This window comes from Pleurodeles waltl, chromosome 8, assembly GCF_031143425.1.
Source record: "Pleurodeles waltl isolate 20211129_DDA chromosome 8, aPleWal1.hap1.20221129, whole genome shotgun sequence".
NCBI lineage: Eukaryota > Metazoa > Chordata > Amphibia > Caudata > Salamandridae > Pleurodeles > Pleurodeles waltl.
The window spans coordinates 232,721,383-232,748,595 of record NC_090447.1 but is presented as its reverse complement, the minus strand read 5'-3'; the positions used below and the strand labels follow the sequence as shown (position 1 = coordinate 232,748,595).

The window sequence follows — 27,213 nt, the reverse complement described above, 5'->3', positions numbered from 1 at the left end:
GATTTGGAAAACATCTAAATATGGCTCTATCAAAAAAGTGCAGTTGGTACCTAGAAAGAAGAGCAAATATGCATATCAATCAACAGTCTGTTATATTATACCTATCCTCAATGTAGATCAGCAAGCAGAGTCAGTCTTCGTCCTCAGGACATCAGTCGACCAGCAAGGCATCAGGATTCAGCATCAAAGTTCAGAAAACGCAGAATCTCTAAACATTAAAGTTAAGCACGTCTCTTATCAAGACACACAAAAAAGTTGTAACCTTTCAGTCAGGAGTAAAATGGGCAATGGTCTGTCTTCTCTCAGTGTGATCCTGTTAAGTCAAAACTGCTAAAACTATCCCCCAGATCCTTATGTCTGTTAATTGTATGTTCACTTTATCCTATAAAACTAAAATCCCAAATCTATGAACTCTAATATTACTCCGCTCACATGTCATTGATTGGTTTGTCTTGCAATATCCTCATCATCGGGCTTGTCAGGTAACGATATTGATTCAACTTCTATTCTACTCAGTATCTCCATTGTTCCTGTCCTGGGAATGTCAGCCTCACACATATTACATATACAGCTTTTACATGAGGCCTGGCAAATAGGCCAAGACACTCGCTAAATTAAGGCCTACACCTAATAAAGCTAAAGCTTATTTCATAACCCTTAATATGACATATTACTACATTAGTCAAACGTATATTCAACATTTCATAATATTAAATCATTGATTAGTACATTTTGTTAACATAGGCAGCCATTCTTCATCATCACATTTTCAAATGCGTACATTATTTTTCTATGTTATATTATTTTCTCATTAAACAAATCATTCAAAATACATAAACACTCATTATTAATTTTTATTTAAACACCTGCTCTAGCAGTCCCTCCTCTGATGACTAAATATGTCACTATACTAACTATTACCCACAAAAATTTGCATCAGTTAAATTCTGTCAATTCAATCCCTTCATACTTTTGTTTCCCCTTTAAAATTTCACTATAAAATGTTTCCCTTTTCTTTTCTTCCCTCTTCTGATTATTCTTTGACTTTTCCAATTTAATTCTTTGGCATAATTTGCACAATCCCCATACCCCCAATAGACAAAGCACAACAATTAATATCCCTTGCAAGATTTTTAATAGTATCCATTTCCAAATGTTGCTGAGCCAATTTCCCACTGAAGAAAACCCCTTGCCAACCTGTTCACAAACACCTGGTTCTTTCAATTCTTTCAAATCAGCACTTGCATTAGTTAGATTAGTAGGTGAGGGCCACATGTACCAACATTTGGTTTTGTGACTCGCAAATTGCGAGTCAGAGCAACTCGCAATTTGCAAGTCCCAAAACCGAAAATTGTATAGTGTCAATGACAATATTAGCGATTCGCAAGGGGGTCGCAAATGCCCACCTCATGGTTATTCATGAGGTAGGTTGCAATTTGCAACCCCCTTGGGAATAGCGGCCCTCACAGGGATGGTGGCCTGCTGGAGACAGCAGACCACCATGTCTGTGACTGCTTTTAAATAAAGCAGTTTTTTATTATTTTTTTAAATGCAGCCCGTTTTCCTTAAAGGAAAACGAAATGCATTTCAAAAACAAAAAATGTAACATTTTCGTTTAATTTTTTCAGAGCAGGCAGTGGTCCATAGGACCACTGCCTGCTCTGAAAAAATGTTTTCACTGACATTCACAAAGGGGAAGGGGTCCCATGGGGACCCCTTCCCGTTTGCGATTGGGTTAGCACCAGTGTGACACTGGTGCTAACTGCAATTGTTTTGCGACAGCATTTGTGGTACAAAACAATCACTCATGGGACTGCGAGTTGCAGTTAGGAAGGGAACACCCCTTCCGAATTGCGAGTCGCAATCCCTTTTTGCGATTCAGTAAATATTTTACTGAATCGCAAAAATGGGTTGGTACATGGGAAAGTGCATTTTGCACGTTGCAAACAGCCTGATTCGCTGTTTGCGTCATGCAAAAGCCCTTGTACATGTGGCCCTAAGTCTCTTATCTCTTTACTGGTATCAGGTATATACGAACAACATTGCCTAGAATTAATCATTCTACAGACTTTACCATCCTTCGCTAAAAGAATGTCTAAAGCAAGACGATTTTGAAGAGTCAGACCTCTATCAGCAGCTAATTCAGTATCTATCAGGAGTATAGCCCCCATAAAATGTGTCAGCATGTTATCCACAATAGTAGACAACTTTAGAATCTTTATCGAATTCAGAATGACTCCCACTGAAGGAATCACTGCTCCAAATATATCTCCCACTACAGCAGAAGTGGACTCGCCTCTATCAATGTGGTTTAAATTAACCACTGTCCCTTTCCCTGCGTTTAGTTGTTGGCAAATGACATCGATGGCAAACTGCTTCAGTAACTTGTCTAAACTTTGGGTTAAACCAATCATGTTTGAACAAACGAGTCATTGCATCCCCCAATATGTGCTTGACCATGATAGTACCCCCCATTTGAGACAACAGGCTATTTATCAAAACCAATTGACCCTCTTTTGAAACCCACAATTCATCTTGCCTTTGCACACATTTCATTTTATTCCATGAATGTTTTTCCTCCCTGTCAATATTATTCTGCAACGTTTTCAATTCTTCCAAAGTGTCAATTATTTTCTGTGCAACGATATACAGTTCAATGCACAAAACCTTGCGACTTGATCCGCATATCCATTTCCCAGTGACACAAAGTCCTGCGACTTCAGCTGTGCACTGCATTTCACCCCAGCAATCTTTTCAGGCATTTGAATAGCATGTAACATTTCTTTAATTCTCTCACCATTTCTCACTGGTGAACCAGAAGAGGTCAGGAAACCTCTCTGTGACTACAACTGGCCACAATCATGGACTATTCCAAATCCCTACTGGCTATCTGTATAGATTGTAACTTTCAACTGATCAGAAACATGGCAGGCTCTAGTAAGGGCTACCAGTTCCGCTACTTGGGCCGAATATACTCCTCAAAGCCAAGACGCTTCCAAGCAACATGTAATGGTGCACATAGCATATCCTGCTCTCAATGTCCTTGTATTGTCTCTCAGACAAGAACCATTGACAACAATAATTTGGTCATTTTCTTCCAATCTCTAATGTCAGGTCTTGGTTTTGTGCACAAGTCAGTTACTTCAAGACAATCATGCTCAACATCTTCCTCTTTTTCAATTTCAACATTTTCACTCGGAAGTAAGGTTGCCGGGTTCACCACTGTACATGTACTGTAAATGTCTTTTCAATAATACATTTGGTGTCCCTTGAATACTCATTTCATATCTGATCAACCTTGCACCAGTTACATATTTGGTTTTCGTTCTTGTGAGTAGAATCTCAATAGATTGAGGGACCATTACAGTCAGGGGATGTCCCATCAACATGCCCTCACACTGTGTAAGGCTCTGACCAACTGCTGCAACTGTGCGCAAAAAACCCGGTAAGGCTGCTGCAACTGGGTCCAAAGTAGCTGAAAAATATGCTACTGAGCGGTTTACACCTCCATGGACCTGTGTCAAGACAGACAAAGAACATGCATGACACTCATAACGAAAGAATGTAAAATGTTTTGTGTAGTCAGGCATACTCAATGCTGGAGCTTTGCACAGACTCTCTCAATTCAGTGAACGCTTTAATTTCATCCTGGTCTAATATTATGGGATCAGTGACTTCCTTATAAGTCAGCTTCTGCAATGGTCTTGAGATTACTGAAAAATTTGAAATCCATTGACAACACTAACCTACCATCCCTAAAAGCATCCTGACATCTCTCTGTGTAGTCGAGGGATTTATCTGCAATATGGTTGTAATCCTTTCTCTTTTCTATCTGGTGACCCAAATACTTCACTACTTTCTGACAGTACTGTAATTTAAGCGAGACACTTTATGACCATTCTTTCCTAAATGGATCAACAGGGCAATCATATCGTACTTGCACTCGTCCCTTGTTTTGGACCCAATCAGCAAGTCATCAATGTACTGCACCAAGGTCGATTAGAAAGGCAATTCCAACTACTCCAAGTTATTTTTCAAGATCTGGTTGAAAATGGAAGGTGACTCCGAAAACCCTTGAGGAATTTTACACCAGCAATAAACTTGATCCAGGAATTTGAAACAAAAGAGAAATTGACTATCCACATGAAGAGGCACAGAAAAGAATCCTCGTGACAAATCGATGACAGTAAACCACTTGGCATCACATGTAATCTGGAACATTATCACAGCTGGATTTGGCACCACAGGACAATATTTGACCACAATCTCATTCATTTTTCTCAAATCCTGAACAATCCGAACCTTCCCACGGGGCTTCTTCAAACCATTATTGGTGAATTACATGAACTGCTCAATACTTCTTTCAGAACCACTTGCTTTACAAAGTCTGCAATTATCTGGGTTACTTTCATAAGGATATCTTGCGGCATGTGGTACTGTGGAAATTAAGGGAAAAACTGAAGAAACAGAAGAAACAGAAGAAACATAATCTAATCAAAGCTTGAACAACAACACATTCTGAGGTTATTGTGCAAATCAATAACGAAGTCAACTGTTTCAATGTAATTATATGCATGAAGTTTAGCAGAGAAATTCATCAAGCATTAGTCCCTGTTATTGTAATTTCATTAGTGAAGATCCTTAACTAACACCAGATTAGCATCAGCAGGTTTGGGCTTCATGCAAAACAACTTTGCAACACAAATTTGAAAAACATCTAACTCTAGCTCTATCAAAACAGCACAGCTGGTAGCTTAAAAGAAAAGCAAATATGCATATCAATCAAAAGTCTGTTATATTATACCTATCCTTAATGTAGATCAGCAAGCAAAGTTGCTCTTTGTCCTCAAGACATCAGTCGATTAGCAAGGCATCAGGATCCACCATCAAAGTTCAGAAAATGCAAAGTCTCTAAACAGGTTAGTAATCAGAACTTAACGCCTGGCTTTTTTTATTTTTTCCCCCAGAGTTGAAAAATGGATTGATTTTCTCTGAGTCTGCTATTAACAATATAACTGAAGGGCATCTGGCTAAATACCATCTAGTTATTTTGCAGATACAGATTTTAAGTGGTTGCGTAGGAATGGGCAGTTCCACCAGATATAATCCAATGTTACTTTTTCACCACAGTATACTACAGTCTTATAGGACATCTACACAGGCCAATTAAGAGTAAGTCAATTTCAACTTGTTTTAGTCATCAGACCACATGCACTGGTCACTATGCAGCAGAACCCAGGGTGCAGAGTCTGAAAGCCAGCAAGAATTTCAGCAAAGGAAATGTGAGAGCTACTCAAAAGGGGACTTTTTCTTACAATTAACTGATGACTCACTTGATGGTATGAAAACTTTTTTTCCACTAGGAGCCTTTGAGTTTCCTTTAATTGTTGGAGTGGTTTGATTTAACCTTTCTGAAAGAGATCTCCCAGCATGTCACATCTGCTGTTCCTCCAGTGTGAGAAATCTTTATCACTAAGGCCTGGTTGTGAAGAATGCATTTTTAGCACAGGTGTGATAGGTGTTAGGTATATGGCTAGGACCACTCATCACTAAAAAGTCCCAAATTGTCAATTTCACCCCGACTACAATGGAGATATAAAGTAATAAATCTTGTTGTGTCTTGGGTAGCCAACATCTTCCCACAGGTATCTTCCTGCCAAGACATGACCAAAATAACACCATTCCCTCTATGTGTCATATGGATCTACTTCCAACAGGTATCATAAGTGAGGTGCTAGGAGGTAGGTGAGTTATACCTAAGCCTCCCTTTTTTAAGGAGGAAGTGTTCAATGCTTGCAGCCCAGTCTCATGCTTTTGCCCTGCCACATATAGTTCATTTATGGGTTTTATATAATTTAAATGTGACTTTTTAGAATTGTTAGCAGCAGTGCACAGAGAAGATAAAGTAATATTGGTAAAATTGGCTATTGCACTCCTGCTGTTCATCCCAGCCACAAAATTTGGTGTGACTACCAATTGGATTTATTTGTCTTTACTAGTAGTGTGGCCCTTGTCATGTTCCTTTTGAGTGTCTCACGCCGGGAGTTAGCTATAATTATCCCTGGGCATGCCCTGCTTTTGCTGGGTTTGAATGGTATCTCAGAAAGAACATTGTTGTCATATAACAATGACAACATCAATTTTGTGGTGGCTTAAGGCTCGGTCCCTCTGAGTCTGTTAGATTAATTTTTAATCCCTGAAACCAATTGGTAGATTATTTATTCTGTAAGTACTTCTGGGATGGATGTTTCCTAGCTGGGTAGAGTGGGCATGAAGTCATTGGTAAGTGGCCATGGTTTTCGCTAGGTAAGAGCCCTTTCCCCTCCCTAACAACTGGATTGCCCCTCACCCTCTGCAGGAAGGGCTCAAGGGCTAAAGAAAATTAAATTAAAAGAACATTAAAGCTTTGCTTATGTTCAGCAGTTGGTACTGAGAAATGCCCATTTAGATTCCTTCTTGGTCCTTAATGCGCTGACTTTCTTTATACAGTTTGATTTGGTTGTTTGTATTTTTGGACTATTAATCCACATGGGTGAATTTTCTTATGATATATCTTTGTAGCTTATTTTACAAGATTCAAAAAGAAAAGATGATGGACAAAATGCGGACCAAATCAAACAATCACTCCCAGTCAGAGATCTGGGTTTAATCAATCTTTTTCTGCTCACCATGGGAAAATGCAAGCCTGAACTACCAAGCAGGTCCTCCCTGGACTGGAAACAAGCATCTGGTATTTTCAGGCATGGGTCCCTTGATGACTGTTCCACTGGATTCAAACTAGCATGGCTGTTGAGGGATGATACCCCAAAACCAGTTCTAGGATGCTTGTTTCCAGTCCAGCGAGGACCTGGCTTGGCAGTTCGAGCTGGGCTATTCCCTTAGGGAGCAGGGTCAAAACTGATTTGCATATGGCTGGGTCCAAACTGGAGTGGCATGGTGCACAGAAAAAATGATGGATTAAACCCAGATCTGTGACTGTGGTGAATGTTTAATTTGTTCTGCATTCCATCCATCATCTGCTTTTTCTGCTTCTATTTTAAAAATAGGCCATTTTGTAAAAGATTTCTCAGTGTGGATTTGTTTTGTATTTTCTGAGTGTGAAACAGTACCCTATTTTCATATTCACATGGTGAAGCTTCCTTTCGCTTCTGTATATCCCAATGTTTTGGGAATTAAAATAGTATTAACCTGTAAAAGTAAAGAAATGTGAAAACCTTTGTGCACTGAGCAGTATATAAAAAAAATGAAGCAATAATAAGCGTTGGGGTAAACAATTGTGAATTGTGAACAATTATAAATATTTAATCTATGCATGCAAAATCAGCATTAAAAGGCTCAGCATTAGAAGCAAAATGTTCTCAGTCCTGCAGAGTAAGGCATGAAATTAATGCTACTTCATATAAATAAATGTTTTGTTTAGATTCTTCCCTGCTTGCTTTTACTAGTCGGCTTTAGGTAATTAATATCTCATAAAACTAAAATTTGACTAAACAAAAGACATCCTGCACGTTTATAAACAGTGCACAGAAGCAGTACGCTCAGTCTGATTCTCTTTTAAGGCAATGAAAATAGTTTTCTAAATTGACAGTACTAAGGGCCTGATTCTCAAAAGTAAACAGGTACTTTTGTGTATATTTACGATTGTTTATTATTCACAAAGGGATTTACGAGTAGTATCTTCAAGATTGTGGAGTCTCCACCAGTGTTGAAGTGAAATTCCAGGGGGTCCCCTTTCAACGAATAGTGAGGGGGCCCATCATAAAACCCATACCCTCAAGTTGACAAGTTGCGGGGCCCCTGTGTATGTATGGAAGCCCCCCCCGCACTGCAGTGGCAGTGGGAGTGTTTATTATGTTGCTGATCTGCCCATAAAATGATAGGACAGTCCTATATTTTTATATACAGAGACTCCATAGTTGTTGTTGGAAAATGGGTTATTGGTAAGGGCAGGTAAGTACCTACACTTAGCAATAGGCCACTAAGGTCCAGTTAGGTCTCAATAAATTAAACCTAGCTCAACCCTTGGTAGCTTGGCAACGAGCGACAAGGCTTAACTCAGGAGACAAATGTGTAAAGCATCTAAAAATCACAAAATTGTAAATAAGTAAAACACACCAATTTATTAGGATAGAATATATTTTTGTCTTTAAAATGACACTAAAACTATTAAAATCAGATAAGGGGAAGTGGAGATATGATTTTTTAAAGAATTACTGTTTTCTAGCGCATAAAAATGAAAAGCGCCAATCTGGTCATCTGGTCTCACCTCGACCGGGGCAAAGTCAAACTTTAAGGCTGACCACGATGGAGCCCTGCTCGGCTACAGCCTGCGGAGGTCTCAGTCACAAGTATACCTTCTTACTTAGTCATTTTCTTGAAGATTATCTTCAGCGAGACCACGTTGCCAGTCAAATCTGACCTCCTTGAACTCTCCCTCAGATACGCGTCACGGAAGCCCTTGTAGAGGTTTCTACCACCAGACTTGGTCAATTTTTAGATGAAAATTATTTGACCGGTACAAACCTGAATCCTGATCCGACGTACTTGAGCCCTCTTCGGATACACTGCCTGGGAGACCCCGGTCAACTTTCTATGTTCGGACTTAGTCACTTTTTCGGTGACTTACTTCACTCGGACGAACCTGCAAGTCAGGCTGGGTTGCGGTTGAGGCAAGCCGGCTAGAGGTCCCTCTGTGGAGCTTTTTTCCAAAAAGTTCTCCAAACTTCTCCAAACTTCTGGATCTTCTCCCAGATGTTCTTTTAAGATTCTTTTGAGGTCCACAGCTCACCCCAAGGTTCCAGAAGCTTTGAGGTGCTCCTTGAGGGTGCGGACTACAACTCCCAGAATGCACCTGGCGCAAACCCCAAATTGGTGACTGGACAGTGGTCAGCTGGTCAGGTTCTTCAGGAGTTGGTGCAGGGGACTCTGGTTAGCAATTTTTCACCTGTAGCAAACAAGAAGTCCCTCCTTGAACCAGTTAAAGCCAGGAAATGTCCTTCTTGTAGTGAAGCCCAAGTATGCAGCTGCTGCAGTCCTCCAGAGTACAGTGTCCAGGTGCAGGTCAGGGGTCCAGCAAGGCAGTCCTTCTTCTCCTGTAGTTATTCCTTGTAGGGATCTTGTAGGGATCGGAGGTGTGAGTGCAGCTCTGCCGTATTTTTCCTTGCTCTTGTGTGAAAAACAGGGGGCTCCTGGTTCTCCAATCAGGTGCAGGGTCCTTCCTCCTATGAGGACCACTTCCTGGAAGTGTGGCAAAAACCAGCACCAGAGAGCAACATGCTTTAAAAGTCTATCAAGGCTGAAACTGATTTTTGGAGGTTACATCGGGCTAAGCCCACTTACTGGTGTGGCTAAAAATCTTCACCACACTCTTCTCCTGCCCTCTCCTGATCTAATCAGGAGGGCACCTAATTGTCTGGGTTTTCAGGATGTGAAGGAGGTGCTGGGTTGCTCCAAATGTCCTTCCCTGCCTTTGAAGACCATTTTGACAGCCCTCCCCCCTTCCTGTTTCTCCATCTGCTGGGGGAAGGTCTCCTCCTCTGCCGCCCCTTGCGAGGATTCTTCAACACAAACCAGGTACTTTGACCTGCAAAAGACACTTGTTTCTAGGAGAACTTAAGACACTTTTTATTGCTTTTACAGTAATCTTTTAACTCTAAAGACACTTGATATCACTTTCAGTGATATCCCTACATTTGCTTATTTCATCTTTAATCGTTTTGACCTGCATTTATCCAGATAAATATTATATATTTTTCTAAACACTGTGTGGTGTATATTTGTGGTGTTATATTGAGGTATTGCATGCGTTATTGCACACATAATTTACACGTTGCCTTCTAAGTTATGCCTGACTGCTCAGTCCCAAGCTACCAGAGGGTGGGCACAGGATAATTTGGATTGTGTGTGACTTACCCTGACTAGATTGAGGGTCCTTGCTTGGACAGGGGATAACCTGACTGCCAACCAAAGACCCCATTTCTAACACTCCCTTAGGCACATCTCTTTGTGTTCAGACCAGGCTACATCTCACCTCATCAAGGTAGCCTGGCCTGAGGCTGACAAATCAGAGCAGAGAACTACATTAAATCCAACAATTGTAAGTTGTGGGGTTTATTATAACAATTAATTTGATACCAAACTTGACTTATCTGACACTAAAGAGGACTTTATAAATTAAAATAAAGTCTCCCCATTCTAGCATATACTACGAGAGACAATGAATTTGGCAGTTTTACCTCACCAGGGCTTATAAAACTATTTTGATACGGTCCCTGCTTATAGTTACATGGCACCCAGCCCTAGGGTCACATAGGGCACAACTTATGGGTGACTTATATATAAAAATAAGTAGTTGGAAGTACTTTTAATTCCAAAGTCGAATTTGCATGTATCTTTAAATTAAAAATAGCCAGCAAGCCTGCCTTTAAAATGACACTGGGCACCTCAGCAGTGCACCTATGAGTGCACTACCTATGCTGGGGTCCTTAAGCCTACATGCTCTGCCATAAACTAGGGATTTATAGGTTAAGTTGACATAGCCAATTATAATTAACCTAATTTGCATATCTATTTTATGCAGAGCACAGGCCCTGGGACTGGTCAGAGTCAAGAAAACACCTGCAAAAAGTGAAAAATGGGGGCAAAAGTTTAGGGGGCCTCTGCAATCAGCCTTGTTTCCTCACAGTCGTAAAGATACTGCTTGTAAAAAACCTTGTGAATAGCAGACAATCGTAAACGTAAATTTTACCTTTGTGAATTAGAGTTGTTCAGTGTGAGCATGCAATTAGTTGTTTAAAAATGATATATCTTAAAGGAAAAACATTCACTTAGCAACTTATCTGTGAAATGGTACACCTTGGAGCTGCTAATACTCAAACCTACAAACCAGTATAATTGAAATGGACAACATGCATATACAAGGGAAGTACAGATCAATTCGCCCATGTATTACATATTTACAGATCAACCAGAAGAAAAGAAAAAAAAATGAAATTTTACTACTCACATCTTGCCTTTGCATCATGACATGGAAAGGAGTTTGTTGAGAACTATCTCTGAATTCAAGAACCCACCAAATTGCTCAAATGAAAAAAAAAAAAAAACTTTCTCACAAACGTACTGTGATGTGCTTGGTCTCTTATGCCGTGGGAAAAAAACAAAGAGCGAAATAATCTCAATTTAAGATGCTAAGAAACCGCATCATCCCTCAATCAGAAGCACAAATGTGAAAACCAAAAGAAACACTTTTAAAACATTGTCAGCAAAGTCGAATCAATCTTTTTAAACATTAGTACAACACCTCAAATTCTGACATCAACCGCTGACCTGTCACAATTTTCAAGGAAATCCTATATCAAGGGTATTACTTTGACACCATGATAAACAGTCTCTTAAACCTGTGCTATACCAAATGCCAATAAAAACCTACCAAATGCCTCTTCGAGATAGTATAAGTACAGGCCTATCTCAAATATCTATCTTTCCTAGTCAAACAACAGCCTTTCAAATGCACAGGCTGCTTCCTATCACTTAGAGAGACAGAATCTATCCTAGTTTCTATGACGGATGAAATAAGAAATACAGGCAGATGTAATTGGGGCATCTGCCTTGATTCATTGAGACGTCTCTGCTACATTCAACAATGATACCTTACAACACTACTGACGAGACTACAGCTTTTGGGCACCCAAAGAAAAGGCCTGAGATACATTTCCTCTTTCCCCTCAAACTAGAATCACTTCCTTTCCTTACTGTCATTCACCTTTGAACCCTGCTGCTTAGATACCAGCGTGCTTCAGAGCGCAACTATTCCTTCCATTCTCTTTGTTATTTTCCTGGTATTTTGTGTCTTCAAATTTTGAAAGACTTGATACAAATCTCACTGCTGTATGACCCTATGACGTTTTATTCACTAGTTTATGCAATCTTGCTGTTGTTAACAAAAAAAACCGTCTTAGGTAACACTCCACAGTCCAAGTGCCACTTCTAAATACTGTAGTCAACAGGTGTTACCATTTCTCATTTTAATCGTACTCAAATTACCAACCTTTGAAGGACTGAGGGCTGACTAGGTCTTGATAGGACTCAAACCCGTATTTCGCAGTAGATGCGAGCATCTTCCACGAGTCATCTTTCCAGATGTTGCATTAGCATAAAGAGAACGTCTAGCTATAAATTCGTCAGCGTAACGTTGTTTGGACACTGGCTTTTTGATAGGATTAATATTTCGTTTTGTTCACATTTTTGGAAATTTCAGAAACTATAAAACAAAGTTTTCATAGTTGTAGCAGCTTGATGAGTCCATTCCATGAGGCCTGCGAGTGACCAAGCGAAAAGTATCCCACCTTGGACAATTTTTTCTCTTCTTGTGAAATTACAGAAAGCTTTATACACAGGGGCTGTTTTACTTGTCGTTAATAATTCGATGACTCATTAGAAGACCTGCTCTTATTACAAAGACGGCGGGCAATTAGTCCATCATGTGCATTAGAATCGCTGATTAGGTGTCAGTTACGTTTTTTTTTTTTTTTATTGTAATTGCAGGTTTGCGATGTGTTAAATTTGTTAATGGCGGAGTAACATGCACGTGCAAGCGCAGAACCAATAATTGCTTTTCACATACCCGAGCGTGTGATCAGGTTTCCAGCACTATAATTAGTCGGGATATGAGGTACATGTGTAGAGGGCGGATAAGGATATTTCGTTGTTCCCTTAGAGCGTCCTTTTTAGAGGACAACCCTCGAGAATGTTCAGCTACAGAAGTTTGTGTTCACTGTCGACTAATGCCAGAAAACAGCAGTAATGTCCACATGGATTTGCAAGTTTTTTTTTTTACTTTCACCCAAAGATTTCCGTAGCCAAAACCCCAAGTAAAGTCTAGCCTAAAATGAGAAATTATCACAAAAATTGACCTGCAAGTACCGATTTCCAATTAATCCATATTTCTTAGCAGACCCTCAGATCTAAGTTGTAATAGACCAGATGTTCCTCATCTTGGAGTTATCGGTGCCAGTGGCGTGACCCAAGCCCCTGCAGCCCCTGCTGTGCAGCTGTGCCCGAGCACCTCGAGGGTGCCCTCATTTAGCCCAAGGTCAACATATATGTGAGAAATAACAGTCACGGCAGTTCATCACATTCTGCGGGTGGTGGGGTGGGCGGGTTAGTCACTGGTCGTTTTTTTGGTAACAATGGGATTGCGAAGATCCGCCCTATTTCCAGAGCCACTTGCAATGAGGGCCTAAGTGTTTACCAAAAGGAAAGCTTCACGTCAGTGTTTAAATCAAAAACAATACATTGATGCAAACCTACATATAAATATGCGGTGAGATGGCTGGGGACAAATGCACGTGCTCGGTTTGTCTGGAAGGCTTCATCTGCCAATTGGGATCCAAAAGCTTCAGGCTCCATCTTTCTATAGGTACCCCAAAGCTGCAGGCTTCATATGTTTCGAAGTACCTCACAGTTGCCCGCTATGTCTGTGTGTTGCACGTCAAGGCCGAGCTAAATAAAAATTCATGTCTAGTGTTGGCAATCGTAATATCTCTTTCTCTCTGGTATTTTGTAGATGTGCCGTCCAATCCGTATGGTTTGAGGATCATAGAGCTGTCACAGACGTTTGCCAAGGTAACTTTCAACAAGCCAGATTTACATGGTGGGGTACCCATTCACCACTACCAAGTCGATATAAAAGAAGTCGCTTCGGATACCTGGAAAGTTGTACGCTCCCATGGAGTTCAAAGTGAGTTATCCCAAGGCTTTCTCGCACAGAATTTGTTTTATAAAAAACAGTGAAGGATGAATTTTGTACAGTAATTCAGACAGTGTTAAAGGTGAAATGGTACAAAAGGGAATGATGATAACAATATAAGAAAACTTGATTTTGAAATTCCCAGAGCATGTATTCATGTATTCTTTTTGATAACTGAGCTGGAAGCCAGCACTTGCATTTACCCCAGTTTACAGTGACCGCACCCATGCACCAGAGCTAAGTAATTTTCTCAGGAAAAGATTCGTGATTTTAAATTGCACATCCAGATTCATACGTAAGTGCATTTTAAAACTGGAATGTGTGTTTATCCCCGGCACCTTAGTAGAAATGTTTATTGCCGACTTAAGCTTCTGTCGCAGCATTACAGATGATGACCAATTTAAAAGTAAAATCCCATAATTAAGTAATATCTTGGGTACAAGATCATGGAAGCTGGGAAGGGGCTTTTGGTTTACCAGATTAGCAGAGATAGATTATACCTTTAAAGAAGACATTTATGATGCTGGAATTTGTTTTGGTAGAGGTGCAATTGAAAGGAAAACACCAAAAATTATTTTACAACAGATGTGTTTGACAAAGGGACAGTATTAAGTATTTACATTTTTATTGTTACGTTAATAAATCATTACAATTGAACAAAATAAGCTACAAAACAGTTAAAATAGTCAAAGTGCAATATGTGATGACCCAATGTGCAGTTACCGTAGGCAGTCATTGCTTTGCTAAAGCAGTATCAAAAAGTAGTGAACCAGCCACCAAGAACCAAGGTCTTAAACTAAGACGTGACTTTACTGCTGGATTTCCGAGAGTTCGTATAAAAATATGTTTAAATACTTTGTCCCCCAACCTAAAAGGCAGTGGAAAATGTTCAGAGTGCAATGTGCAAAGGACCAGTGTGCATTCGCAGTGGGCAGTCAGTGCTTTACTTCGGCAGTAGGTTGGTACAAATGGCGAGCCAAACACCAAGGACCAGGGTCATATGATGGAACCCAACCTAACTTGCTTGAATTCAGCCAAATCATGTAAAACTGTATTGAGATCGTTTTGTCCCCAAGATCGGAGTCCACCTTCACATCTTGTCCTTCCTGACATGAATTGCAGAGTTTGTTTTTGGCTCTTGCCCTTGGTTGTGGCATAGTACAACTGCGGTGGTTAAGGAGAGCTGTTGCCTGAGTATTCTGAAGACTTTAACACATCTTGTTAGTACCCAAGTCCCATTTACCTCCTCGGCCAACCCAAGATGTTTGAAAGTATTTTTTTGGGAGCACTGGTAATTGCATGTACAATATATGTCTTCTCGTTTCCATGTTTATGGTCTCAAAAAAATTGGGTTGCGGCTACCCAACGAGGTAGGTGTCATTAAGGGGCTTTACCATCACTAAGTTTCCTACTTGATAGTAGGTTTTGTTTGCTTGAGGTCTCCTTCAGTTTCTAATTGATCGCTTTTTTACAGGGCATATATGGTATGTCCCCAACTTCTATGGCTGCATAATCAATCTGGAGCGACACAGTCACACTCCTTACTTGGTTGAACTAAGGATTACCTGTAGCTTCAAATATGAATTTCAGGTGGCTCTTTAGTGAGCTTGTTGGGGCCTTCCTGGACCTGATATAACATTTCATCATGGAGGCTTTTCAGTCTAATAATTGGTTTACTAGGCCAAGTTCTAGCCTTAGCTTTGAGTGACTTGTACAAGGTGGCTGATGGAAGATCTTACTGTAAGAACTACAATGAATTTTCTCCGAAGCTGAGTCTAGAGCCCCTGGGTAGGCGTGATGGCCATATTGTAATGCGGAGGTAAGTGTTGCCTTCATTATCCTTAGGATGGGGGACGCAGAGGCACTGCTTATTTGTCAGTTCGATTGACTAACCCCATACGTAATGGTGGCACCTTTCTTTTTTAGGAGCTCTCACTTGTTCCACTGAACCACACCCGAGGTAATTTTACTTCTTCATTGTGTTAATTATCTTGCTGTCCAAGCACCAGGTCACATTCTTCTTGTTCTGATAACTCCCAAAATTAAAACTTTTGTTTTGTTCTGATTTGCCTGGAGATAGTTGGCCAAGTTGGATGTGTTCAATGTGTTTCATGCCAGTTGTATACCAATTTTGGTATGGTCTATGATCACAATGTCATCTGCATACTGTTGTATCTGCAGACTGGTATTTTCTAGCTTGGGAGAACCAAGATAGCCCGACTCAAAAGATTTCCCCAGATCAGCAGTGTGGAGATTAAACAGCAAGCCAAGACACAACACTGCTTTAGGCCTCAATTGTTGTTGATATTTGTGAGTAACCGAACTGAGCCCCGTTTTCACTCAAACCCATGACTCAATGTATAGTGAGATTACAGCTCTGTGCAGCAATGGGGACATAACCCAGGCGTCAAGCTTCCTCCATAGCGTTGCCTTGTCAACCCTATCAAATACCATGCTGTAATCAATGAAACAGCAGAAGAGAGGTAATTTGTTAATTTGGACAGCTTGATGTCTCATGAAGGATAATGCTGTCCACGGGTGACATCCTGCCACAGAAGCCAGATTGAAAAAATGTCAGGATGTCCTGCTCATGTACCTAGGCTTCTAGCTGCCACAACATGTCACAAGAGTACACTTTGGCTTGTACTAGCAGAAATGCGATCAGATGATAATTTGAGGCCAGTATCCAATCCCCTTTTCTAGTACATAGGACAGAGTGTAGACCCTCTCAAGGCTTTGGGGATTGTTTTTGTTTGACAGGTGTTAGAAATGGGGTCTCTCGTTGGCAGTCAGTTTGCACTCTGTCCAAGCAGGGACCCTCTCTCTAGTCAGGGTAAGGGAGAAATACAGCTCAGATAACCCCTGCTCACCCCCTTGGTAGCTTGGCACAAGCAGTCAGGCTTTTCTCAAATGCAATGTGTAAATTATTTCTACTAACACACACAGTAACACAGTGAAAACACTACAAAAGCACTCAACACCGGTTTAGACAAATAGGTAATATTTACCCGAGTAAAACAAGACCAAATAGACAAAAATCCAACTTACATGAGCAGAGGTATGAATTTTCAAAGATTAATCATAAATCCAGCACTTGGAAAAACAAATACTTCAATTTGGTGTTGTCACGGCGTTGTGACAGAGTCATTCCCAACAACCTGACGCGAATGGCACAAGTCACAGAGTCACATGAACCCCCATATACAGTACCTTGTGAAAGTGAGGAAACAAGCCGGTGCATGAAGTCACTGGATCTGGTGCGGCATTGGCTCCAGTGCTGCAGAGCAGAGGCATTGGTGTGAAGTGCCAGTTTCTTGCTGTGGAGCAGTCGAGATGCAGCAGCATCGGTGCAAAGCATTGGTTCCTTATGCTGTGGTAGGGTTGATGTCTGGTGGGTCAAGATGCTGGCAGGCGACCTCAGGGGGGTCATGGTCACGCCACAGGGTTGCAGGCACTGTGGCGGAGTCGGGTGTCATGGTCGTCGGTGACACGAGACTCAGGATTTCTCGGAGTCACAGGATGTCAGCGGGGATGAAGCGGCATTAGGCCTGCAATGTCAGGCGGTGCTGTCACACTCCAGTGGACACCATAGCTTCACTTGCAGGTGACTTTGCAGGGTAAGGCAGCGGCCTCAGTCCAGGTGCTGTCCTGCATCAGTGCGCTTGTTTTTTATTGATTTTAAACTAGCTTTCACTCCCAAGGGCCCAGAAACTGGAATAGGCAAAACTTGGTGAGATAGGACCCACAGCAAGTAAACCCAGAGGCTGGTAGGTGAAGTCTTTTCTGCCTCTGAGACTTCTTAACAAGAGGTGAGCTCTGTCCAAGTCATTGGAGAAACTTCACAGACAGGATACACTGCAAATTCCAGTCTTTGTCCTCTCTGAGGCTGAAGCAGCACCTGCAGGTCAACTCAGCAAAGCACACAAGCAAAGGGGCAGTACTCCTCCTCCAGCTCTTCTGCTCTTCTCCTTGGCAGATGTTACTCTTGATCCAGAAGTGTTCTAAAAGGCTGAGGTTTTGGGTCCACTACGTATACCCATTTCTGCCTTTGAAATAGGAAACCCAGGCCTGGTCCTAGATGCACACCAGGGGGTCGGAGACTGCATTGTGTGAGGATGGGCACAGCCCTTTCTGGTGCATGTGTCAGCTCCTCCCTCCCCACACTAGCCCAGGACATTCATCAGGATATGCAGGACACCCCCCAGCTCCCTTTGTGTCACTGTCTAGAGGGAATTCACAAACAGCCCAATTGTCAGTCTGACCCAGACGTGGATTCCCCAAGCAGGCATAGGCACAGAATGGTTAAGCAAGAAAATGTCCACATTCTAAAAGTGGCATTTTGAAACTGACAATCTAAAAAAACAATTTTATCAAAAGATGTATTTTTAAAGTGTGAATTCAGAGACCCCAAACTCTACATCTCTATCTGCTCCCAATGGGAAACTTCACTTGAAATATACTTACAGGCTGTCCCCATGTTAATCTATGGACGAGATAGGACGTGCAATAGTGAAAACCAATGTTGGCAGTATTTCACTACCAGGACATGTAAAACACAGCAGTACATGTCCTACCATAGAAATAAACTTCACCCTGCCCATGACCTACCTTAGGGGTGTCTTACATGTACAAAAAGGGAAGGTTTGGGCCTGATAAGTGGGTACACTAGCCAGGTCGACTTGGCAGTTTTAAACTGCACACACTGATACTGTCGTGGTCTGAGGAATGTTTACAGGGCTACTCATGTGGGTGACTTAAACAGTGCTGCAGGCCCACTAGTAGCATTTGATTTACAGGCCCTAGCCACCTCTGGTGCATTCTACTAGGGACTTACTAGTAAATCAAATATGACAACCATGGAAAAGCCAATTAGCAGTACAATTTACATAGAGAACACTTGCACTTTAGCACTGGTCAGCAGTACCAAAACCAACAAAAACAAAGTCCATCACACAGTCAAAAATACAGGAAGCAGAGGCAAAAACACAGGGGAAACCACACGAAGGATGTCAGTTCTAACAACAGGCAAGCCTGAAAAACAGACTTAGCAACCTGGCCCAGTTGCATTTGAACAGGCTTACAGGTAGGCCATTAGGGCTGGGTGTCCCACCCTTTCTCAAGTGGCTGGTTATGCTTACAACCTTTTTGTAGGTAGCCAATTCAGCTGTGGCACTCTGGTGCTTGTCAAAATTTATGACCAGTTCTTGCCACGGTTCAGCTCTGTTCTGCAGCCAGTTGGCTGATTCCCTGGTTGTTAGTTGGAAGTGAGCTTGCTGCCCGTTGTCGTGGCCTGGCAGGTCATCTGGGAGGCTAAGGGCTGATCCACATATAACCTTGTTACGTGCCTGACCCATGAAGCTTCTGAAACACTGTTCTCCCTGGTTGCTTTGCTGTTTTTAGTTTGTTGAAGTGGTCCCAGAAGTGCACTTGATTCGGATCTCTGAGCAGCTGAAAAATAGTTGCCCATTCTTTATGCTTCCTTTCCTCCTTCTGTCCCCAGACTGTTTTTTGGTGAATTAAACTCATGAGTTTTACTGCCAGTGCTGTGATATTTGAAGGCTGTTTTCTATAGGCCTGTTGGGCTTTGTGGAGCGCTCTTCTTTTGGAAATTATGGCCTTGTCATACTGGGATACAACAGTTCTCGTACCTTGACCAGTCTGTTGGAAGTTAGGCTCGGTCCTGTTTCCTTCCAGAAGAATTCTGAGATCATCTACACAATTCACCCACATCTGAAGGGTTTAATCAGAATAATTCAAAATTACTAAAGGCTCTTATTTTTCCAGCCAGCTGATTACTGTTGCTGTGTATTTTGGCCTCCACTTAATTCTTCTGCATAAGTTCATTTTCCCTTTCCCCATTGAAGAGACCACATGAGTGCTCTGGTCTGATAGTTGTGATGATAAAATCAGAGTGCACTTTAGAGGGTTATGGACAATTTCTATTCTGACTGCAATTTCAAAATCTGCATGCCGGGCTACTAGGCACTCAGAAAGAAAGACTTAGGTGGTAATTTTGACTTTGGAGGTAAAAACTGCCTACCTCCATGGTGGCAGCCACCAAAATACCGCCACCTCATCTACCATCCGTCCGCCATATTATGAGCAATGCCGGACTTCCGCCACAAGAAGGGTGGAAATCCAACAGTGTTCATGGTGGTGGATGGTGGTAAGGGGGTGCTGCTACCACAAGCACCGCCATGTCAGTAGAACGCTGCCAGCCGTATCATGACCTGTGATACGACCTGGCGGTGTTCTGCTGGGGGGGGCACTGCTAGTGGAAGTTGTGCCACTTCCCGTCCCTGCCAGAATACCTCCTTGACAAAGGTAAGTTGGGCTTCCGACAGAGGAGGGAATTGAAGGGTGTTGTGTATGTGTGTGTGTCTGAGTGTGTGCATGAATGTGTAAGTGAGTGTGTGAATGAGTGAATGCATCTGTGTGTTTTGTGTTGTTTGTGTGGTTGTATGCGTGTGAGTGGATGCGTGTAAGAATGGTGAAGTGAGTGTGTGTCTTCATGTCAGTGTGATTGTGTGTAGGAATGTGTGTATGCATGTCTGGAAGTATGCGTGCATCAATGCATGTATGCCAGTGTGTGTATGAATGCGTGTATGCCAGTGTGAGTGATTGGGTGTATGCGTGGTGCGTGTCTGTGGGTGTGTGCGTGTATGGAGGGTGGTGCGGGTGAGTGAGAGGATCGGAGAGGGTGGGGGTGTGTGTGTTTGGATCGGTGGTGGCAGGTGTATGTGAATGTCAGGGGGTGGGGAGGTTAGTGTCTGTATGGGAGTGGGGGTGGGGCTTTGGATGGAAGGGGGTTGGGGGTGTCAGGTGTGTGTTGGGGTGGCGGAGCCGCCTACCGGTGACAGGGAAGGAATTCCCTGTCACTGGTAGGGCCTACCGCCATGGTTTTCGTGGCTTTGCTAATGCCACGAAAACCATGGTGGTAGGCAGGCTCATAATGCTGCATGCGGTACTATGCCGGCTGCCGGGCTGGAGATTGATATCTCCGGCCTGGCAGTTGATACTGCCTTGGCAGTATAAGTGGAGACGTGGCAGGTTGGCTGCAGCCAACCCGCCATTCTCATAATGTGGCAGTATGTACCGCTAGCCTGTTGGCTATACTACCGCCACATTTACCCTCACCGCTGGGGTCATAATGACCCCTTTAGTATGTGGTCGCTAGGCCTTTACATGTCTTAGGAAATTACCATTACTTCTTTTAAACCTCAGTTGTTAGAAATGGGGTTTCTAGTTGACAGAGGTATTCACCTTTGTCCAAATAGGAACCACAATCCTAGTCAGGGTAAGTCACACACAATCCAAATTATCCTGTTCCCATCCTCTGGTAGTTTGGCGCTAAGCAGTCAGGCTAAACTTAGAAGGCAATGTTTAAAGTATTTGTGCAATAAATTATACAGGAACATAGTGAAAACACCACAAAAAATACACCACACAGGTTTAGAAAAATAAGATATTTATCTTGTCAAATTAAGGTTAAAACAATCAAGATTCAATAAGCACAAGTTGAGATGTCACTTTTTCAAGATTAAAAAGATTCTTAAATCTTAGAAACCAACAGTTGTCTCTTGTTTGAACAAAGTACCTGGTTTGCATAAAAAATAACATGCTTGGAGACCACAGAGCAGGAGATGCGTTGAATAATAGGGCGTGAGTCGGAATGTCCGGAGCGGCACAGATGATGTGTTGTTTCTTTCCATGGTGCAAGGGACTTTGCATCAATTTCCAGCATGCAGTGTTGGTTCCTCACTATGATGCGGGGATCTTTTTGATGCCCAGGGGCAATACATGGAAATCCTTGGCATGCTGGATGAAGTCACAGGTGTTGCGTTGATCCGGTATAGCGATGTGTGTCGAATTTTCTGTCACACGGCAGGCGCTGAGTTGATTCTTCACTCAGGAAGTTGGCCTGCGTCATTCCGGTTCAGCTATTCGTCAATCTAGTACGACTATTCATCAAATTCCCAGGTGCAAGGCAGGTGCTGTGTTGAATCTGCACTCAGCAATTCGGCTGCACAACTATTTTCTCATCGCAAGGCAGGCTGTGCATTGTTTCTGGCAAGCTGTGCATCGATTTTTGAAGAGGTTAAGGCCCTCATTATGACCTTGGCGGGAAGATCTGACTGCCGGGTGGCCGCCAATGCGGCCGCACCCCCGCTGCAGTCATTATGAGATCCCCGCTGGGCCGGCGGGCGGAAACCTGATTTCCACCCGCCGGCCCAGCTGGGATCTCGGCCGCAACATAGGAGCTGGCTCCAAATGGAGCCGGCGGTGTTGCGGCCGTGCAACACAGTGAAATGCTGCATGGGGCCCTGCCAGGGGGCCCCTGAACTGCCCATGCCAGTGGCATGGGCAGTTCAGGGGCCCCGCGACTCTCCGTACCGCCAGCCTTTTCCTGGCGGTTCAAACTGCCAGGAAATGGCTGGCGGTAGGGGGACGCGTAATCCCCTGGGCAGCGCTGCTAGCAGCTCTTCCCTGGCGGATTACTACCGCCGGGGCCATTGTGGCGATGCTTCCGTCATTTCAGCCCTGGCGGTCTTGTACCGCCAGGGTTGTAATGACCCCCTAAGTCCTTTGTCCCTGAGACTTCAGAAAACAAGAGGCAAGCTCAACTCAAGCCCTTGGAGAGCACATTTCAGCAAAATCAGAGGGTAGCAAGGCAGCAGGCAACAGCAGGGCATCAGTCCTTCTCAGCAAAGCAGTCCAGATGAGTCCTTTGGGCAGCCAGGCAGGCAGTTCCTCATGACAGGTTGCAGGTTCAGGTCAGAAGTGTCTGATCTGGTGGAGTCAGGGACCCAGTTTATATACCCAAAAATGCCTTTGAAGTGGAGGAGACTTCAAATGGTGGTTTTGATGTGCACAAGGTCCCCTTTTAGTACAGGTCTGTCTGTCAGGGTCCCAGTAGGGGATTAAGCAGTCCATTGTCTGAGGGCAGGCCACTAGCCTTTGAAATGTAAGTGTCATGTCCTCCACCCTTCCAGCCTAGAAAGACCCATTCAGTATGCAGATGAGTGCAGGTGTAAATGAGTAGCCTGTGTTTGTGGTTGTCTGGGTGAAGTGCACAATGGAGCTGTCAACCAGCCCAGCCCAACTATGTACTGGAGACAGGCTGTAATGCACAGAATGATTTTAAGTGCAGAGAAATGCTCACTTTCTAAAACCAGAAAAAACAGTGTCAGAAAAGTGGAAGGAGGTAGGAAAAATAGTTGTGGGATGACCACCTTTAAGGGTGAGAGGTCTAAAATCCATCTCTAGTTTTGCCAACATCAGTTTGTGAATTGACAGGAAGTCCAGTATATTAGACCGCACTTGCGACTGAGTGTTACTTTCATATGGCAACCCGAAGCCCCCAGTGTTGAAGTCTCCTACAATTGTAATTTCATGATGAGGGTTATCCAATAGAAGTGAGTCCGTCTGTTGAGCAGATCACTTGCATTGCTGTGATGTTTTTTGTGGTGTGTTAAGATAACAATTAGCCAGTATAAGGTCAATTTATTTCGGGTCGAGCTTGAGGCCTCTGATGGAAACTGCATTAGCTGCCATGCAGTCAATATCCAGTGTGGTGGCCTCCAAATTGCTTATGTGCCTGATAAAGATAGACAAGCCCCCCGATGGGTGCCTAAAAACACTTGTATGGAATGTCGGTGCAAAGGTCTCATGGAAACGTGGCACAATTGTTGGGGCGAGAGCCTAGGTATCCTGAGGACAGCGAATGTCACTTGACTCCTGGTAGGACATTGCTTCCCTGCTCGTTGTAATGCTTTTGAGGCCAACGACATCCATAATACCACTGGGAGGGTGGTGTTTAGCCCCTGTAGATGATGTTGTAGACAACATTTGGGGCTAGGATGATAAGCCATTCTCTTGGTTGTGGGGAGTTCAAACTTCTCCTGCTCCATTTATGTATTACTTTTGATGTCAGAGCATACTTCTCACCAGTTGTGCTTGCACACAATTGTTAGGGCACCTGGTCCCTTGGCGTCTTCTGTGGCCCAGCCTTAATTGCCTTCTATTGTGCCCTTCAGGACACCCATGGTAGATTGTCTTGGGTGTGGGTTTAACAGGCAATAAGGATATTTCACTGGTGAAGGTTTGTGGACGTCAATCTCCCATTCTGCAAAGGTAGCTTTTTCCGCCCACACTAAGGGCCTTATTTAGGACTTGGCGAACAGGTTACTCCTTCACAGCAGTGACGGATATCCCATCTGCGAAAATCTAATTCCCGTAGGATATAATGGGATTTAGATTTCGGCAGATGGGATATCCGTCACCATTGTGACAGAGTAACCTGTCCACCAAGTTTGAAATTAGGCCTTAAGTCTCTTTGGGCCTCTCTTGTTCATACTAAGGTGGTAACTTCTTCATTCGTGTTTAGGAGTGGAGGATCAAATCTCACCCATTCAAGCTCCTCTGAGGTTATATGCTTTAGTTTGGGTATGTGGCTGAGCAGTCACAAAAGATTTCCTTGATTGAGTGTGGTGTGGAGGCCTTTTGGATAATAATGTGGTATGAAGACTAGTTATGGGTGTTCACCCCCAAAGCTCTCTCTCTGGTGCTCAATATGGGCAGAGGATGACTCCCTACCAGTCCATCAAGGCTTGGCTGGATTGCTATCGAAAAAAGGCCCACTAGTCTAGCTCCCTTTAAAATAGTGCAGGTCAATGGTTAATCTCCAGCTGCCCACCTCAGTTCACCACAGGAGAGATTGTTTGCTTGCTTCTGAGCCACAAGGGTTCAACTGGGTTTTGGTCCTTCAAAGGGTGTAACCTGATAGTAGATCTGAGTGGTTCCAGTCAGACTGTAGGCTTTTGTGCATAGCATCCCTCCATGTTCCTTGAGGGCACGCCAGACTTATGTTCTGTTTTCTCTGTATTATAGAGGGAATGTGCTGCCCATTCGCTAAGCCCTCAGGATGCTCCATAGAAGAAGTTCCTACATTCAGGGTCATCTGTCTATCTGGTTCTGGGGCTTCCCTAGTCCAATATTTCTCCTCACTCTTCCTAAGAAGTGGAGGACCCAGCTGCACTATGTTATCAGGTTCATCACTGGTTGCAAACAGCTGAGATGTAGACTTATTTGGTTGGACAACTATGGGGCAGACATTTGCTGTGTTAGATCCTGCCTGTGGGTCAGTGACTTTAGATGGCTTAGTGGACCAGGGTATCGCTTGACTCAGCCGCAGCCTCTGTGATGGTGGTTACTGTGCCCTCTGGCACGCCTGGTCTAACGCTAAGGCCCATATTTATACTTTTTTAGTGCCGCATTTGTGCTGCTTTTATAACCAAAAGTAGTGCAAACTTACAATATACCATTGTATTTTGTAAGTTGTCACCACTTTTGCATCACAAAATGAGGCAAATGCGGCACTAAAAAAGTATAAATATGGGCCTAAGTGAGCTAAAGTCACACATATTCAAACATATATTCTGAGACATAGGCTCACTTCTTCCTGCTTTGGCCATAGCAGTGTCTACTAATGCTCCTAATATCTTCAGTAGAGTGCTTAACTCATTGATGATAGAGTAGCACAGGCAGGGAGAGCCCTTCCTGAGTGCTCTCATTTGAGCCTGTAGGCTACTTCATTTGTTCCCCAATTCTTACAGATGAGTTGTCAATGACTGTAACAGGTCAATCTGTAATTCTATCTTGTTTGATTGCCGGAGTAGAGCCCTTTCAATGGTGTCCTGCGAGGCATTTATTGCAGCCAGGGAGTGGGTGTTTGAGTGCAGACAGTGTGTCCAGGACTAGGCCGAAGCCCTTTTCTGCAGATCCCGAACCCTTTTCGGCATTTGACTGAGGGACATTTTGGACTTAACCTGGTCAGAGCTTTCCCACCTTCATTGATGACTGCACTTGGATCCCACTCTTCAGGACCCCCCATTGACTGGGCCTACTTTGAATCCAGGAAGAAACTTGCACCACCAATGACTCATCAATGACTACTTTTCTCCATATAAAGTTTCTAATTCATACGTTAAATTTTCTACTGGATAAACCTAGTCCCTGTATCTGAAATGTGCTCCTTCCCAGTCATCCATAACTTTTGACTTTAACCTGATCTAGAAGAACCAGATAACCATGGTTGGTGCTTAGTGCTTTTGGCACTATTTTTAATCCAAACTTTAAAAATGTGTATCTCAAGTGTAACCTATTAGAAATGTGTCCTTTTTGTTTCATATTATCTATTAACAATTTGCTAAATTTTTCTAAATTGTTTTGAGATTTTTTTGTGTGCTGTGTTTTCACATTATTATTGTTTAAGGGCTGCATAAATACTTTACACATTGCCTCTAAGTTAGGCCTCACTGCTTTATGCCAAACTACCAGAGGGTTAAGCACAAGTTCCTCAGCCTTTTGAAGATAAAGGCCCTCATTACGAACACGGCGGTCGAAACCGCCTTGTTCATGCTGGCGATCAAACCACTGACCGCCAGTGTCCCCAGATCCCCGCCGGCTATATAATGAACATTCCTGTGGGCCGGCGGGCAGAAACATTGTTTCCACCCACCTGCCCACAGGAATGCCTGGCCGGGACATTGACGGTAGCTCCACATAGAGCCGCCGCCAATGCCTCTGTGAGGCGGGTGCAGCTGTATCCGTCGCGCAGATTACTGCCAAAAATTGTGCAGCAACCTGCGTGATGGGGCCCTGCACAAGGGCCCCTGCACTGCCCATGCCAAGTTAATGGGAAGTGCAGGGACCCCCAGGGGTGCCCCGGTGCACCCCTTCCGCCAGCCTTTCCCAGGCAGGGAAACCCACCAGGGAAAGAATGGAGGCTGAGGAATCATTATCCAAGGGGCAGCACTGCTGCCCTGTAGGATAATGATTCCGACCGCCGCCAGGCTGCTTGCCGGAGGCAGCCTGGCGGTGAGTGAGGGCCGCCAACGGCGGCCCTCATGGTGTTCATTTTGTGGTGGTGTGGCCCGCCGTGCCAGCTGGCGGTTTTCCCCACCACTGCTGGCAAGGCGGGCCACACAGCCATGTTAGTAATGACCACCAAAGTCTGGTAAACTGAGAAAAAGATGCACTTCCTGCAACAGCAGCAGATGATCTGTTGATTCCCAAATGTTCTACTGCAACACCCCACAGTTTTCTAGTGAACAACTAGAGAGCTAACATTGTGTATTTATAACAAAAGAGTGGCATAGCTGAATGCCATCTAGATGGCATCAAAGCTTTAAAACCTAAAGCATTTCCGTTAGGACTGAATGAAACGAGGACATTCATTTTGCCAAATTACGGTTAGAGCTAGCTCTGGAAAGTGAAGATTAGGGCACATTTTCTGTGAGTTTTCAGATATCATACATGTCAGCATCGCATTCTGACATGCAGACTGGAAAAAATATTTTCAACACCAGTTGCAGTCTTTGTGGAAAGCTGTCTGCTTTTGAAAGGGCAGAGATCCCTCTGAAGGTGGGTGCAGTGTGTGAGGCACAAGCCTGCGGGGTGGTGTC

At 43.3% G+C, this 27,213-nt stretch overlaps 1 protein-coding gene across 5 annotated transcripts in view; it reads left to right on the top strand.

Annotated features, from left to right (window-relative positions):
- The window catches only part of NCAM2 (neural cell adhesion molecule 2), a 1,466,086-nt gene that overhangs the window by 1,106,005 nt on the left and 332,868 nt on the right, over window positions 1–27,213 (top strand). For all 5 annotated transcript variants that reach the window (XM_069204093.1, XM_069204094.1, XM_069204098.1 and 2 more), the window contains one exon: window positions 13,565–13,738. In XM_069204093.1, the coding sequence (XP_069060194.1) occupies window positions 13,565–13,738 (174 nt within the window). The remainder of the gene's footprint in view (window positions 1–13,564; window positions 13,739–27,213) is intronic.